The following is a 17,704-nucleotide window of genomic DNA, read 5'->3' as shown; positions in this document are numbered from 1 at the left end:
CCTCAACATCACCCTGCATTACAGCCTAACCCCACTTCCTGTTATAGATCGATAGCACCATGTCTACTCAAGAAAACAACTCACCTATCATTTAAAATGAGAATGCTTTTGAAACCAGAACTTCCAGGCCACTGCAAGGAACTTAAAATCAGAGCTGAGTTGGCGTTTTGGTTATTGAATTAAAAGCAGGAATTAGGACCCCTGCACTGGCTCGCTCGGCATTCATCACAGATTTGTGTGTGTTCAGTCTCGTCCGTTTTCTCCCCTCGGGAAATAATCCTGAGACTTCAAACCGCCATGCGTGCAACGACCTTGACAAAATCAGACACAGAAAACACACGGCACACTTGAAGAACCCATTACTGTGGGCTAGAATAAGTACCTAAACGCTATAATTTGAGTCACAGGCTTCAAAGCTCTCCTATAAGCAAAGCAGTGTCTTCAGACCACCGGCTGGTGAGCGTGACTACATAGTCTATGGCATGCATGGTTTCCTCCTAGTACCAGGCGGTGTCAACTTCCTGTCCAGAGACATGCGTCTGGCCCTGGCCCCGGGTCTGGTCTAGCCTGGCCTGGTAAGGAGTAATACAATGCCTTTTATGGCAAAGACTCTGCCTGGGAGAACTTTACCACGAGCTACCACGGCCTGTGTGTGTGTGTGTGTGTCAGGGGAGCGGTGCTGGCAAAAAGGAAGTTTTCTTTATCCTAAAATAAAGTAATGAATCCAGAAAATACCTCAGAGGCATGGTATGGAAAATGACGAAATTAGGGAGGAGAGACAGGAAATGGCTCAGTGAAACTTTTTTTTATTTTTAAGAACGAGCACAATTGTTTTCTGGGGGGCTTATGGAAGCCGTTGAAAACGTGTGTACTCTGATAATATCCGTAGATGAAGCCTTAACGGCTGGCGATAAGCTGTTTCACATGATAGAACATGTACCTGACAAGCATGGATCACATACACCTGTCTCACTGCTCCTTATGGGTAGAGTAGAGTAGAGATAAGAAAAGAGAGCGGGGGAACGATTGAGAAGGTAAGATGGGAAGAGCGAGAGAGAGAGAGAGAGAGAAATTACAAATGTATAATAGTGGAGAAAGGAAACAGGGTGAGAAAGATGAGATAAGATCAGAGAACAGGTAGAGGGCACAGAAAGATGAAGAGAAAGGGCAGATGAAAGAGGTTGGAGAGGGGAGTGCAGGGCCTGAGGCTCTTGACTGGACGGGTGAGCAGGGGGACAGGAGAGACAGGTCTACATTAAAAGAAGTAAAGAAGGAAAAGGGTAAGAGAAAGAAGAAATGAGGGATACAATATGTCAAATATGACATTCTCTCGCCTCAGAGAACTTGTGTGGATCGTTTCGTTTCTGGAGTGGACCATCCAGTGCCTGTAAGCACCACTCTTCAAGTGGAGCAAGTCCATATAGACTATCTACAATCCAAACGGTGTGTTTACAGAGGTTTTCAGAGTGCCAACCATGTCGGTGAAGTGAGCGCAGTTCCCCAATCCTCCTTATCGGGAGTCAACTCGTTTGGCCTAGAAGAAATCAGTTGTGTGACGACTGAACGCTTCAGGACTACAATAGGAGCCCGCTAAGGAGAGGCGGCCTTCGGCAGGTACAACACAAGACAGGCATGTTACTGTTCCACCCCAAACAGTCTGCTTCCAATTAATAACCTCACGTTACACAAATATGCAGAGTAATTAGCCCGAAAGGCCTTCGACTAAAAGTGCTACCAAAAAAAAAAGGCTGTATGCATTACGATAACAGTGGTTTATTGTCTAAGCAACCTTTTGAGTCGAACCACTTGGCGACTTTGTACGCATCTAACACTAGACTAGGCCTGTGCTTTTCATTTATTTATTTTACCTTTATTTGACTAGGCAGGTCAGTTCTAAACAAATTCTTATTTTCAATGACGGGCTAGGAACAGTGGGTTAAAACTGCCTTGTTCAGAACGACAGAGTTTTACCTTGTCAGCTCGGAGATTTGATCTTGCAACCTTTCGGTTATTAGTCCAACGCTCGAACCACTAGGCTACCTGCCGCCCCCATGCTTAGTTATCACCTCAACGGGGGAAACGGGCTAATTCCACCTACACTGACGCACATACTGCTACTTTAAAAGGCTTGGAAGCTAAAACAGCTCTGGTTTTTAATAGCGCATTTACAGCATTATCGCTAACTGTAGCCATGTATTGACTTTCCCCCCTCAGCCAGAAGAGCCTGCCTGCCGAGCGCAACAACTCTTGCTTAAAATTGGCCCGGTGAACTGTGGAGGCATCTAATGATTTGCAGATGGAAGTGGTTAATGCAATCTGTGACAGGGAACAGCTTTCAGCATCCATCCAACGCAGTTACCGTAAACAAGATGGCTTCTAGCACACACGCGAGCGCAGATCTAGGAACAGCTTACACTCCCCACAAGCTTAAACAGAAGGAATTAACACATGGACCCCACAATGATTTGGGGTGAAGAATGTGTATTAATAAAGTACAGCCAGACAGCGTGAGCAGTCCCCCCCCCCCCCCCCGGTTTTCTCTGAAGGGTAGTTATGATGGATTTTCGAAGCACCGGCTGACCATGCTTCCTGTATCTCTGGTATGTTGGGGGGGGCTAGCTTCACACCAGAGAAACATGCTATCCTCACCACCTGGTTTTCATTCGATGATGTAATACCAGCCGAACAGCTGTGGAGGAAAACCACCCTACAGTGTCTACAGTGTCTACAGTGACTACAGTGTCTACAGTGTCTAGTGACTACAGTGTCTACAGTGTCTAGTGACTACAGTGTCTAGTGACTACAGTGTCTACAGTGTCTAGTGACTACAGTGTCTACAGTGTCTAGTGACTACAGTGTCTAGTGACTACAGTGACTACAGTGTCTAGTGACTACAGTGTCTACAGTGTCTACAGTGTCTAGTGACTACAGTGTCTAGTGACTACAGTGTCTAGTGACTACAGTGTCTAGTGACTACAGTGTCTAGTGACTACAGTGTCTAGTGACTACAGTGTCTAGTGACTACAGTGTCTAGTGACTACAGTGTCTAGTGACTACAGTGTCTAGTGACTACAGTGTCTAGTGACTACAGTGTCTAGTGACTACAGTGTCTAGTGACTACAGTGTCTACAGTGTCTAGTGACTACAGTGTCTAGTGACAGTGTCTAGTGACTACAGTGTCTACAGTGTCTAGTGACTACAGTGTCTACAGTGTCTACAGTGTCTAGTGACTACAGTGTCTACAGTGTCTAGTGACTACAGTGTCTACAGTGTCTACAGTGTCTAGTGACTACAGTGACTACAGTGACTACAGTGTCTACAGTGTCTACAGTGACTACAGTGACTACAGTGACTACAGTGTCTACAGTGACTACAGTGTCTACAGTGACTACAGTGTCTACAGTGTCTACAGTGTCTACAGTGTCTACAGTGTCTACAGTGACTACAGTGACTACAGTGTCTACAGTGTCTACAGTGTCTACAGTGACTACAGTGTCTACAGTGTCTACAGTGACTACAGTGTCTACAGTGACTACAGTGACTACAGTGTCTACAGTGACTACAGTGTCTACAGTGAGGGTAGAGACAAGACGACAACAGATAAAGAACAGATGTCTGGATGATGTTCTTGTACTTTGTTGACCAACAAAAAAATATATATCTGAAACCACAGCCCTAGAAACAAACCAAACAAGTCAGTCAGAGGCCAAAAAGAAAATCAATAGATAGTTAGTAACAGATACGATTAAGCATCCCTGAAAGATGAATTTTGTTGAAATATAATTTGATCTGAGAAATTAAGCAAATTGATTGCACCCAAATGTTTAGTTATAGGATTCAGGTAATAGTCAACAAATATACTACCAACATTGGATTTGGACCAAACTTCTTCCTACCAATGAGTAAGACATCCCAAACATGGTCTCAAGCCACCCATGGACCCCCCAACACCAACCGCCAGTATACAGAATCAGTTCTATGTTTGACAAGTAGAAAGAAGCTGAGGCTTGAAGTATCGCTTTTCCACACTATGTAAAGTATTCCCTGTGAAGAATCTGGTGTCCAGAGTCGCCAGACGGAAGCCACGCCTCAGTAAAAAGGCACATGACAGCCCGCTTGGAGTTTGCCAAAAGGCACATGACAGCCCGCTTGGAGTTTGCCAAAAGGCACATGACAGCCTGCTTGGAGTTTGCCAAAAGGCACCTAAAAGGACTGACCATGAGAAACCAGATTCCTCTGGTCTGATGAAACCAAGATTGAACTCTTTGGCCTGAATGCCAAGCGTCACATCTGAAGGAAACCAGGCACCGCTCAAGACCTGGCCAGGGTTTGAATACTTATGTAAATGTGAGGTTTATATTTTTTATAAATTTGCACAATTTATGGAGTATTGTGTTCAGATTGAAACCCCCCCCAGATTTAATCTGATTTAGATCAAGGCTGTAACAAAATGTGGGAAAAGTCTGTATACTTTCCAAACACTGTATGGAAAAATACACTTTTTACATTTCCACCAGTCGACTGGTCGAAAGAACAAACAACTCTCGGTCGACTAAGATTTATTAATTTTTTTCCCGGGGACAGCCCTAGATCTATTTCAGGCATCTAAATTGAGTATACTTCTCAAATGGTTATTTTCCCCTGAAAACCACAGACAGAGGAGCAGGCCGAGCAAACCAAGCCACGGCTATAAAGAGAGAGGAGTAAGGGCAGGAATATCCACACATGTCATACTCAGCTAATCTAGGTAGAAATGTGCAACAATGGCAGTCTTCTCCGATTTTTTCTTTCTCAGATTTCTTCTACTTTTAGAAGTCAAAGCCAAACTGCCCTGAGGCCTGTTTTATAGTCTTCTTTTGCCATGCAAATTCTGTTAAGTCTGTTTTTCGTAACCTAGTTGAATGTACGTTTTCATGCCATGTTTCCTACAATCACATAAATGTCCCTTCATGGCATACAGGATCACTTGACAGAACCCAATGTGTTGGAGGCTGGGGGTCCCATCCAGCCCGTGACTGTGCGCTGCAATAGGGCTAAACCCCATTCAGAGCCCCAATGCCCCGCTGAGCCCACAAAGAACCCCCGCTGAAACTATAATGTAAGGGCATCAACATCACAACAGACGTGTGTGAGGGGGAGAACAGCTTACAAGCTTCACGCCGTTGATCTAGGTGTTTGACTGCATGTGAGGAGTGGGATTTTTGGAGTAGCAGACACCTTTTGGATACACGATAGCCTCGCTGGTCCCACTCCCATTCACAAGGGAGCAATATCAATGGCTTTTTTTTGTCTTTGTTTTTGTGAAATCAAGGAAGAGTCGCCTTCCCTTGCTTGTAGAAGCTAGCTGGAAGCCTGGCTAAAAACATAGCAAGCTAGTCTGGTTAGCTTCCCACATCTCTATGTGAAATAATAAAATGTAAAATAAAAGAATATGCCCTGACAAATACTCTATACTTGGAGTTCAATATACTGCTTGTGTATTCATTCCCATGAGCTAAAAATAGAATGTTATGTTTTGGTCACGGAGAGAGAGAAAAAAGCACTTGTTTAGCTAGTTGGCTACAGTAGGTTCTACCATTTCACAATAGCCTGTAATTACTAGTTATTACTTCTAAACAAAACACATTTTTGGGTGGATTCTTGTTGTTTGGTTTACTATTTGAAGCAGTGGCTGAGGTTATATGTGGTTATCCATGCAAAATAAGCAACTTCGATGAATAGCCTATAGATCAGATCAAAGAACCAAGCAACAACACTGCCCCCACTGCTGTGGAAGGAATAATCTTTCGGGTGGTAAAAAAATAAGCATATCGAATGCCGCCCCTTCTGTGATGAAAAATGACATTGGAACACTGAGAACTATGCATTCATTGGCTGCGTTCACACAGGCAGACCAATTATGATATTGTTGTTGTCCAATCACAGATCTTTTTCAGAGCTGGGCACCAAAACAATTATAGCAAAAACAAGATCAGAATTGGACTGCCTGTCTAAACGCTGCCATATAGTCTCCCTTCTGTTATTCTTCCTCAAATGGTCACTGAACTGGAAAATCCACTTGACGGTGATAAGTGCATTTTTAAAAGGCGGTACGTGTAGGCTACATGCATCAACCGATTGCAATCACTGTGGCATTCAGAAGAACTTGTCATTACCTGTTAGGTTTGCCATCTGCTACTGTAATGTACAATACATTCTTGTGACTGCTGTACTGTACAATAATTCATTCTTACAGCACGGAATCCTAAAATGATGGGCATTCTTAAACAGATACTTCAGGATTCTGGCAATGAGGCTCTTATCTACTTCCTCAGGTTCAGATGAACTTGTGGACGCCATTTTTATGACTGCGTGCAGTTTGAAGGAAGTTGCCAACTAGTGCCAGCGCAATTAGCATTGCCGTGGGAAAATCCGTCTAACCTCCTTTGTAAATGGACACAGAAACATACAAATTGTATTTATGGGTTCATCAGACTCTGGGGAAGTAAATAAAAGGCCTTATTGCCAAAATCCTGAAGTATCCCAATACTGTACTATTATCTAAGGTTCCATAATTGGGACTGATTGTTTCCAAGCGTTTAGGTGGAGGTAAGAGAAGGGAAACTAACCAGCATGGTCGGTCTGTCAACTCTGTCCCATGAAGGATTAACCTCATTACGTCTATCAAAGACTTCACAAGGAAAAGCCACACTGACAGGCCCCATGGTTAGGCCAACAAGTTTTAAACTGTGACTTAACAAGGTAGGCCCCGAATTGTAGCCTTTTGCGTTTAAAAGAGCGTTTCCTGGTAAAAAAAAAAATATATATATAAATACAAGGTGTCTACTGAGACAGTGTTGTCATGGGTTACTTCAATATATTTCCCCACAGTGCTAGAGTTCTTCATGGGATGATTTCTGAGAGTGGGTCTGTGATTGTTTCTGTTGTTGTTTTATATAGAGAAAGTAGGACCATCAACATATTTCTATCCAAAACACCTCTAAGTAAGCAATGTTTTTGTTTGAATTGGTTCAAACGGAAGTCGGGGCATTAATTATTGACAGTGGTTGAGACGACATATCACATTGCTCTTGTTCAGTCTTGAATGCTGGAAGCCAAACCAAATTCCACCGACTAGTGAATTGCTGTTAACCTGGAACCTGAGAGTAGAAAAGCCTGTAATTGCTGTTTAAGACACAAAGCAATTTCCTTTTTTAAATTGTGAGCTGTAAAGAACACTGCGACGAGAAAGCAGTAGGCCTATGTTTAAACGAATGCAAGTTGCGCCTACTTTGCAGTGAGAAAGTTGACAGAGAATTTTTAAAGAAAAGAATAGGCGCTATGTTCAGTGCCAGACCTTAGGAAACGATATGTTCCTGCATCCAATAGCTGCTGCCACCGCGTCGAACCAAGAACTGATTTAGAGTCTAATGTTGAACGACATGAAAAGGACAGTACTTGGCTAACGTTACATGCTTCTCACGTGGTAGCAATGTTGGTCGTCACACACACACTGTTGCTTCTACACCTACAGTAGCACGTTAACAGTGAGTCTAGAACCTACTTCGTTCATATTTGATCCGAAACTGACATTCGAATTGAGAAAAATAAATGTACATCTAAAAACACACCAACAAACATATTCTGATCATTAGAAACCCGGTATTTTTCTAATTGCAAAGCAGACGCGTCTTCCAAAATGTAGTCTAAACCAAATTGTATTTTCCAAAATCAGCTATTGATTAGATGTTCCTTCTGCTGGAAAGTTCCACTATAAACCAAACACGCTGCTTGTCACGCCGTATCGTCGAACGAGTCGACCGCTGCCTTGCCTCCACATTACAGGAGTAGGGTCTCAACCAGAAAAACTAGACGAAAAGTTAACTCAAAAAACACGGTTATTTTTTTTACCTTAACACTTTTCCCACCGCCTGAAGGACCATTTTACAACTTAATCCGCCTTTGGAGTTCCTCTGTGAGTGCATATCCGTATTGTCTCCTGAAATGGGACTATAATCTCCGACCATAACTGAATGGGGGAATTTTTTTTCTTCTTTTTTTCCCCCAAAAACAACGTCTCTCGCCACACCGTTCCTCTCCGGAGGCTGCAAAATTAAATACTTCAATTTTGACGGTCGGCTATAACGTTACGAAAGACCTGAAGAGAAAAACCTATTTGTGGCTCTCGCAAACTGCCCGCCCCCTCCCACATGCAGCCAATCCGGGAAGAGGAGTCCTTGAGGTGCGAAACAGAACCCCCACAACAAGGGAAAAGGGGGGGACACTTAGTCACTTGACCAACTGAATGAATTTTAACAGAGTTGGGAGCTGCCTTGAAGCACATCCACGTCATCGGCGTCCAGGGAAATGAAGGGCGTCACAGCTCATGTGGACGTGGTCCATCTTCTTCCTTGAAGCGTTGTCGCAAAAGTGGCGACAAAAAAGAGCCAGGTCGTCTGAAGGAGGGTACGCGGTACAGGATTCTGTGCTACAACGGAGCCATAACGGTTACAAATGTAACTCTAGTTAATAATGATCACACTGTGGGATGAATACCCCATCTACTACGAGTTGTAACTTTGTTGTACCATAGTAATACCTGTCGTGTTACTACTGTACTGTAACAACTCTTAAATACCAAAAATATACTGTAAACACAAAGTGGTGTTATTAGTTTAAAACAGAAGTACTCTCATTCTTCAGCCTGAGGCTATCCCTACTTATGTCCCACCCAGCTGGATAAAAACAACTCCTAAAATTAAAAAAATTGCAAACAATTAAAATGTCCAATTAGAAGGCAGCAATGACCTATAGAGTTGATGCACAAGGCCTCGAGTCATCTCACCAGACAGGTCAGCCGCATTGGGAGGCCTGACGACAGCAGAACGCGGTTGGTTCACGACAGGGTACATGTTGAGACGGCGAGGCCACATTCTTGTGGTTGACTTCAAACCTCACTATGAGATGAGCAGTAGATGGCCATGTAGCGACTTGACTTTGGCACAACAGGACTGGCAGTGTACCGACTTATGTTCAGCTCAGTGTCTCCTGGCAGTGTAAGGTAAATCAGCTCGGAAAAGCCTCCAATTAAGAACGAGTGTCAAGGCTGAGGCGGCGGCTGAGTTCCCGGCGCAAGTCTGATGTCGGGTTGAATAGCGGCATTACACCACCTGGACTTGACATCGATCCTCAACATTGAGAGTACAAAAGCAGTCTTGAAATAGACCTACTATAGACGGCCTTATGACGGCGAAAGAAAGTGAAGACAGACAAAGGAAAAGAAAGTCTCAGGCTACGTCAAGGGATCGTGGATTAAAAAAAGGCATTATACATCTTTCTTTCTCCCCACTATCCCCAGACACTTCTTTCCCCGTCTTTCACTCTCCCCCTCCATTTTTCTCTCTTCTGACCCCTTTTCTGACCAAGGCTGGTAATCCCTAAAGCCTCAGAGTGGTGATCTAGGTTCAAGTACACCCCCCCCCCCGTCAATATAATGTAATTCATTATGATATAAAAGACAAACTGACCCTAGATCAGCACTCCTACTCAGAGACACTTTATAAATATGGGCGCAGGTTTCTCTCCTTGCCCCCCCCCTTCTCTCCGGCTGGACCAGTGGGCTTGCAGCTGCAGATGTGAGACATACCAGCGGACTGCTGTAGCATGGACGCTCACAAAGACACACTAATCTGGGGGGAAGGGGGGGCTGGAGCTCAGCTCTCTCCTAGTGTGTATATATATATATATATATATATATATATATATATATATATATATATATATATATATATATATCACAGACAGTCAGTGTGTAAGGGTCTGAGTATGTCAGGGTCAATCAGTGCGTTTAAAAGGTCTTTACATGTTTGTGTGCGAGAGAGAGAGACCCTGCTTGTTTGTGTGCTGGATGTGAACCCCTATCACGTATATCTTACAAGTATCAGAGTGGGGTGTTCTGATAAGGGCCATGTACAGGTCCATCTGCACGCTCTGCCAGCATGGCTCCTTCTTGGGAGACATGTCTCCCCGTCTGGCCCCAGCACAGAGCTCACTCGGGGGGGTGTTAGGGTCATCACTCTGAATGGCTGCTGCGGTGAGGAGAGAGAGGGGCCAGAACAGGCCAGAGCCTTTTCTAGGGAGCTATTTTTAGCCTCAGCCTGCCTCTGCCTAGTCTATACTGGCCAGAGTGAAGGGGGGAGAGATTGAAAGAGGTGGTGCGGACAGAAAGGGCCATGGGTGAACAGTTCTAAACGCCTTTGGGCCCTACCTGAGGTGGTGACCACTGAAGTGAAAAACAATGTCATGGAAAAAAAAGAGGAGAAGAAAAAAAGTTTCCATCCATTTGCTTACAGCTATTACATCAGCAGTTACCTAAAATAGAAGGCAGCCATTCAAGACCACTGGGCCATAGCCAGAGCCTCTGCATTCAGAATGAACTCCATTGAAGACAGAGGGCTCAATGAGGCTTCAAGGTCAAAGACAACTTAATGAAGTACTGTTCCTGGAGTTAAAAAGCAATTCAGTTGCTGGAAAGTACTAATCCATTATTGTTCATGAGCTGATTTGGGTCTAAATTAGGCTGATAACTACAACTAATGAATTGCTGTCGTTTCTGCAGTTCCAAAAAAAGTTGGCTAATATAGTTGGCAACAGTCTCCTACGTGACCCAACATAGGGGTTTTATTTCTACCTGGAAGGCCCCTGACTACAGGCCTAGCCCACAAGTTGGAATCGTTCACACAAACAAACACCATTCTCATGTAGCCTAAGATTTGACGTGGGTGGAAACTGCGGTCAGGCACATTCTTTGTGTACCGGACAGAGAGAAGACTGATTCTTAGCTACTGCTGACGTCACCAATGGCAGCTCCTTCCGAGACCAGACATGGCACCACTCACCGTGCAACCTGGTTTAACCGTACTACACACACACACACACACACACACACACACACACACACACACACACACACACACACACACACACACACACACACACACACACACACACACACACACACACACACACACACACACACACACACACACACACACACAAACCTTCCATAAACCATTAACTCACGCTCTGGAAATTCTCATGCTCTCTCGCCATTCCATGGAAGAGTGCACACCTAGGACATCGGACATAAACCATATTCTGTGGAACAACCGTGATGTCACGTCACTAGATTACATGTAAACCAACATCGGTAAACTAAGTCAAACAAAAGGGTCCTCTTCCCCAATGTTATCTAACACGACATGACACACACAGCGCGAATCACAATCTGTCGAACAAGCACGCAGCTAGCTAGCCCATCACACTAAACAGTAGGCCCATCTGACGTGATCTGGCTCATATCCCCTTTCTAGCAAACGGACGTTATTTTCCTCTTGAATTGCTCAGTGGCGAACTATGAGTAAACTATGAGAGTCATGGCACTTAAGGACAGCAGCAGGGAGGGGGGGGTGAGAAAATCTCTGACCAAGTATCAGCGGATAGGGAGGGAGGGGGGGGGGGGACAACTTCTAGCCTACTTAGACTATCACAGACAGCTTCAAGGCATCCCTGGAAACCACAGTGTCTGCTTTGAGGGCCAGATTCAATAAGAACACACGTTGCTCATTAAACTTACAACGGAGGGAGAACAAAGGAGTTGCGTAAGAAGGTTGCTGGAAACACTGACGTCAACAGCCAGGACCTATGACTGGCTGCTCCTGGAATGACGGTGAGGTGAGGTAAAGTCAAACTGGTGGCTGATGCTCAATCAACCATCTATAATCACCATCATCCAACTCGAGAGAGAACGCAAGCAAAAACAAAAAAAAACAGTGGTATGGAAAAATGACAGCGTTTCGTGTTATTTATATATTTAAGCCTACGACAGGGACCAGAAAAGGGTGTGGTGGGTAACGAGAATGCCGGTGAAGGAAAAAAAATAAAAAATGTAAATGACGATTCACTCTGCCACGATGAAGGACACGACAATCACAGCCAATCGGAATAGAACGAACAACGACCGTGAGAAAATGTGACGAAGCCAACGTCAAAAAGTGAACCGAAACTTGACTAGTCAATTAGTAGGCTATGTAAAATAACTTGGAGAAAACATTTTGAAATGGGGTTCATGTTAACAAAAAAGGTGTTTTCCAATCTCCACCCAAAACGTGCGTAATTGACATCAAAACTAACAGCTAGTACTCTTGTCCCTTTGAATAAAATTGGCCGAGCTGGCTGGTCCCCTGCTCAGCAGACAGACATTCCACCATTTTAAGACAAAGAAAACACAGATTCTTCACAGCAAAACAATGTATCACAGCAGCAGCAGACGGGCATTGGGCCTGGCAACAGCTCAGTCCCACCCCATGATATAGCCAATGGCACTGTAGAATTACCTTGAATGACTGGTGTAGTGACCAATGGAATGGCAGAATTTGGGTACCCCCCCCCCCCCACGCTACAGTGGAGTTGGGTGACTCTCTGGTCTTTGCGTGTGTAGTGTGTGAGAGTGTGCAGTACACAGTGTGTTTAAGTAAGGACTTAGCCAGTGAAAACAGTGCAGGCTGAGGGTCTTAATATCTGTGGGAGTTCCTATAGGCCCAGGATCTACTCAAACACTGAACCCTGTGACCTGCCAGGGAAATGCAATCCAGTAGGTGCTAGTGTGTGTATGTAACAGTATTTATTGTGTGTGTATGTAACAGTATTTATTGTGTGTGTATGTAACAGTATTTATTGTGTGTGTATGTAACAGTATTTATTGTGTGTGTATGTAACAGTATTTATTGTGTGTGTGTGTGTGTGTGTGTGTGTGTGTGTGTGTGTGTGTGTGTGTGTGTGTGTGTGTGTGTGTGTGTGTGTGTGTGTGTGTGTGTGTGTGTGTGTGTGTGTGTGTGTGTGTGTGTGTGTGTGTGTGTGTGTGTGTGTGTGTGTGTGTGTGTGTACAGAAGGCAAATCCGGACAACAGAAGTAACAAGTAAATGGTAGACCTACCAATGACTCAGTAATTTTACTGATATCAACTTAGTTCATAAACAAAGTGATTCAAGCTGGTAATTCTGCTACCAAATTGGTAACAGAACTACCGTACCGGAATTACTGTGCCATAACGGCCTGCTACTGTCCTCTCTTCCACTGACATACTGTCCTGTTCAGCTCATAGTGTCTCCTGTTACTGTCCTCTCTTCCACTGACATACTGTTCTGTTCAGATCATAGTGTCTCATGTTACTGTCCTCCCTTCCACTGACTTATGTTCAGCTCATAGTGTCTCCTGTTACTGTCCTCTCTTCCACTGACATACTGTCCTGTTCAGCTCATAGTGTCTCCTGTTACTGTCCTCTCTTCCACTGACAGATCATAGTGTCTCATGTTACTGTCCTCTCTTCCACTGACTTATGTTCAGCTCATAGTGTCTCCTGTTACTGTCCTCTCTTCCACTGACATACTGTCCTGTTCAGCTCATAGTGTCTCCTGTTACTGTCCTCTCTTCCACTGACTTATGTTCAGCTCATAGTGTCTCCTGTTACTGTCCTCTCTTCGACTGACATACTGTCCTGTTCAGCTCATAGTGTCTCCTGTTACTGTCCTCTCTTCCACTGACTTATGTTCAGCTCATAGTGTCTCCTGTTACTGTCCTCTCTTCCACTGACATACTGTCCTGTTCAGCTCATAGTGTCTCCTGTTACTGTCCTCTCTTCCACTGACTTATGTTCAGCTCATAGTGTCTCCTGTTACTGTCCTCTCTTCCACTGACATAGCTGTCCTGTTACAGCTCTGTCCTGTTCAGCTAGTGTCTCCTGTTACTGTCCTCTCTTCCACTGACATACTGTCCTGTTCAGCTCATAGTGTCTCATGTTACTGTCCTCTCTTCCACTGACATACTGTCCTGTTCAGCTCATAGTGTCTCCTGTTACTGTCCTCTCTTCCACTGACTTATGTTCAGCTCATAGTGTCTCCTGTTACTGTCCTCTCTTCCACTGACATACTGTCCTGTTCAGCTCATAGTGTCTCCTGTTACTGTCCTCTCTTCCACTGACATACTGTCCTGTTCAGCTCATAGTGTCTCCTGTTACTGTCCTCTCTTCCACTGACATACTGTTCTGTTCAGATCATAGTGTCTCATGTTACTGTCCTCCCTTCCACTGACTTATGTTCAGCTCATAGTGTCTCCTGTTACTGTCCTCTCTTCCACTGACTTATGTTCAGCTCATAGTGTCTCCTGTTACTGTCCTCTCTTCCACTGACATACTGTCCTGTTCAGCTCATAGTGTCTCCTGTTACTGTCCTCTCTTCCACTGACATACTGTCCTGTTCAGCTCATAGTGTCTCCTGTTACTGTCCTCTCTTCCACTGACATACTGTTCTGTTCAGATCATAGTGTCTCATGTTACTGTCCTCCCTTCCACTGACTTATGTTCAGCTCTCTCCTGTTACTGTCCTCTCTTCCACTGACATACTGTCCTGTTCAGCTCATAGTGTCTCATGTTACTGTCCTCTCTTCCACTGACATACTGTCCTGTTCAGCTCATAGTGTCTCCTGTTACTGTCCTCTCTTCCACTGACATACTGTCCTGTTCAGCTCATAGTGTCTCCTGTTACTGTCCTCTCTTCCACTGACATACTGTCCTGTTCAGCTCATAGTGTCTCCTGTTACTGTCCTCTCTTCCACTGACATACTGTCCTGTTCAGCTCATAGTGTCTCCTGTTACTGTCCTCTCTTCCACTGACATACTGTCCTGTTCAGCTCACAGTGTCTCCTGTTACTGTCCTCTCTTCCACTGACATACTGTCCTGTTCAGCTCAGTGTCTCCTGTTACTGTCCTCTCTTCCACTGACATACTGTCCTGTTCAGCTCATAGTGTCTCCTGTTACTGTCCTCTCTTCCACTAACATACTGTCCTGTTCAGCTCATAGTGTCTCCTGTTACTGTCCTCTCTTCCACTGACATACTGTCCTGTTCAGCTCATAGTGTCTCATGTTACTGTCCTCTCTTCCACTGACATACTGTCCTGTTCTGCTCATAGTGTCTCCTGTTGCTGTCCTCTCTTCCACTGACATACTGTCCTGTTCAGCTCATAGTGTCTCCTGTTACTGTCCTCTCTTCCACTGACATACTGTCCTGTTCAGCTCATAGTGTCTCCTGTTACTGTCCTCTCTTCCACTGACATACTATCCTGTTCAGCTCAGTGTCTCCTGTTACTGTCCTCTCTTCCACTGACATACTGTCCTGTTCAGCTCATAGTGTCTCCTGTTACTGTCCTCTCTTCCACTGACTGTTATGTTCAGCTCATAGTGTCTCCTGTTACTGTCCTCTCTTCCACTGACATACTGTCCTGTTCAGCTCATAGTGTCTCCTGTTACTGTCCTCTCTTCCACTGACATACTGTCCTGTTCAGATCATAGTGTCTCCTGTTACTGTCCTCTCTTCCACTGACATACTGTCCTGTTCAGATCATAGTGTCTCCTGTTACTGTCCTCTCTTCCACTGACATACTGTCCTGTTCAGCTCATAGTGTCTCATGTTACTGTCCTCTCTTCCACTGACATACTGTCCTGTTCAGCTCATAGTGTCTCCTGTTACTGTCCTCTCTTCCACTGACATACTGTCCTGTTCAGCTCATAGTGTCTCCTGTTACTGTCCTCTCTTCCACTGACATACTGTCCTGTTCAGATCATAGTGTCTCCTGTTACTGTCCTCTCTTCCACTGACTGTCCTGTTCAGCTCATAGTGTCTCCTGTTACTGTCCTCTCTTCCACTGACATACTGTCCTGTTCAGCTCATAGTGTCTGCTGTTACTGTCCTCTCTTCCACTGACTTATGTTCAGCTCATAGTGTCTCCTGTTACTGTCCTCTCTTCCACTGACATACTGTCCTGTTCAGCTCATAGTGTCTCCTGTTACTGTCCTCTTTTCCACTGACATACTGTCCTGTTCAGCTCAGTGTCTCCTGTTACTGTCCTCTCTTCCACTGACATACTGTCCTGTTCAGCTCATAGTGTCTGCTGTTACTGTCCTCTCTTCCACTGACTTATGTTCAGCTCATAGTGTCTCCTGTTACTGTCCTCTCTTCCACTGACATACTGTCCTGTTCAGCTCATAGTGTCTCCTGTTACTGTCCTCTTTTCCACTGACATACTGTCCTGTTCAGCTCAGTGTCTCCTGTTACTGTCCTCTCTTCCACTGACATACTGTCCTGTTCAGATCATAGTGTCTCCTGTTACTGTCCTCTCTTCCACTGACATACTGTCCTGTTCAGATCATAGTGTCTCCTGTTACTGTCCTCTCTTCCACTGACATACTGTCCTGTTCAGCTCAGTGTCTCATGTTACTGTCACTTTTCTGTATTGCATTGAATTGGACCGTACTCAGTCCTGAATTGTACTGTGCTCTATGGTACCATTCTATCCAAACAGACGTCTATGATAGGTACAGATTTAGTCCAGTCCACCTGTGGACGGTAACATCAAGGCCAGGGTGGGCTAACCAAATTTCAACTACCCCCCCCCCCAGTTAATGTTACCTCTCCCAGCTCTTACTGACACCTACCCATGAGCCCTCTCTTTCCATTTACTGTAACCAGCATCCATACTAGAGGCCGATTTTTAAAAATGTATTTGTAATAATGACAATTAATACAATACCGAATGAACACGTATTTTAACTTAATATAATACATCAATAAAATCAATTTAGCCTCAAGTAAATAATGAAACATGTTCAATTTGGTTTAAATAATGCAAAAACAAAGCGTTGGAGAAGAAAGTAAAAGTGCAATATGTGCTATGTAAGAAAGCTAACGTTTCAGTTCCTTGCTTAGAACATGAGAACATATGAAAGCTGGTGGTTTCTTTTAACATGAGTCTTCAATATTCCCAGGTAAGACGTTTTAAGTTGTGGTTATTATAGGAATTATAGGACTATTTCCCTCTATACCATTTCATTAACCTTGGACTATTGGATGTTCTTATAGGCAATTTAGTATTGCCAGTGTAACAGTATAGCTTCCGTCCCTCTCCTCGCTCCTTCCTGGACTCAAACCAGCAATACAACGACAATTGGCGCACGCTAACTAGCTAGCCATTTCACTTCGGTTACACAAGCCTCATCTCGGGAGTTGATGGGCTTGAAGTTATAAACAGCGCAATGCTGTTTATAACTGGCAAAATGCACGAAAGTGCTGTTTGAATGAATGTTTACGCGCCTGCTTCTGCCTACCACAGTTCAGTCAGATACAAGCATACTTAGATACTTGTATGCTCAGTCAGATTATATGCAATGCAGTTAACGCTCAATAATATCTAGTAATATCAACCATGTGTAGTTAACTAGTGGTTATGATTGATTGTTTTTTATAAGATAAGTTTAATGCTAGCTAGCAACTTTCCTTGGCTTACTGCATTCGCGTAACAGGCAGTCTCGGAGTGCAGCGAGAGAGAGGCAGGTCGTTATTGCGTTGGACTCGTTAACTGTACGGTTGCAAGATTGGATCGCCCGAGCAGACAAGGTGAAAATCTGTCGTTCTGCCCCTGAACGAGGCAGTTAACCCACAGTTCCTAGGCCGTCATTGAAAATAAGAATGTGTTCTTAACTGACTTGCCTAGTTAAAAGGTATTTAAAAACATATTAAAAAATATATATAAAAAAAAAAAAAATCGTGCCCCAAAATACTGATTTCCGATTGTTATGAAAACATGAAATCGGCCCTAATTAATCGGCCATTCCAA

At 44.2% G+C, this 17,704-nt stretch overlaps 1 protein-coding gene across 4 annotated transcripts in view; it reads right to left on the bottom strand.

Moving 5' to 3' along the window:
* Positions 1-17,704, bottom strand: part of LOC124039219 (MOB kinase activator 2-like) — a 112,887-nt gene that overhangs the window by 11,091 nt on the left and 84,092 nt on the right. Inside the window, exon 1 of one of the 4 annotated variants that reach the window (XM_046355125.1) lies at positions 7,891-8,185. The exons of the other annotated variants lie outside the window; for them this stretch is intronic. Within the exon in view, the coding sequence (XP_046211081.1) occupies positions 7,891-8,006 (116 nt within the window). The 5' untranslated portion in view covers positions 8,007-8,185. Of the gene's footprint in view, positions 1-7,890; positions 8,186-17,704 lie in introns of those variants that run through there. 4 annotated transcript variants of the gene reach the window in all.

Source organism: Oncorhynchus gorbuscha, linkage group LG01 (genome assembly GCF_021184085.1).
Source record: "Oncorhynchus gorbuscha isolate QuinsamMale2020 ecotype Even-year linkage group LG01, OgorEven_v1.0, whole genome shotgun sequence".
Taxonomy (NCBI): domain Eukaryota; kingdom Metazoa; phylum Chordata; class Actinopteri; order Salmoniformes; family Salmonidae; genus Oncorhynchus; species Oncorhynchus gorbuscha.
This window is presented reverse-complemented; position numbering and strand designations above follow the sequence as displayed.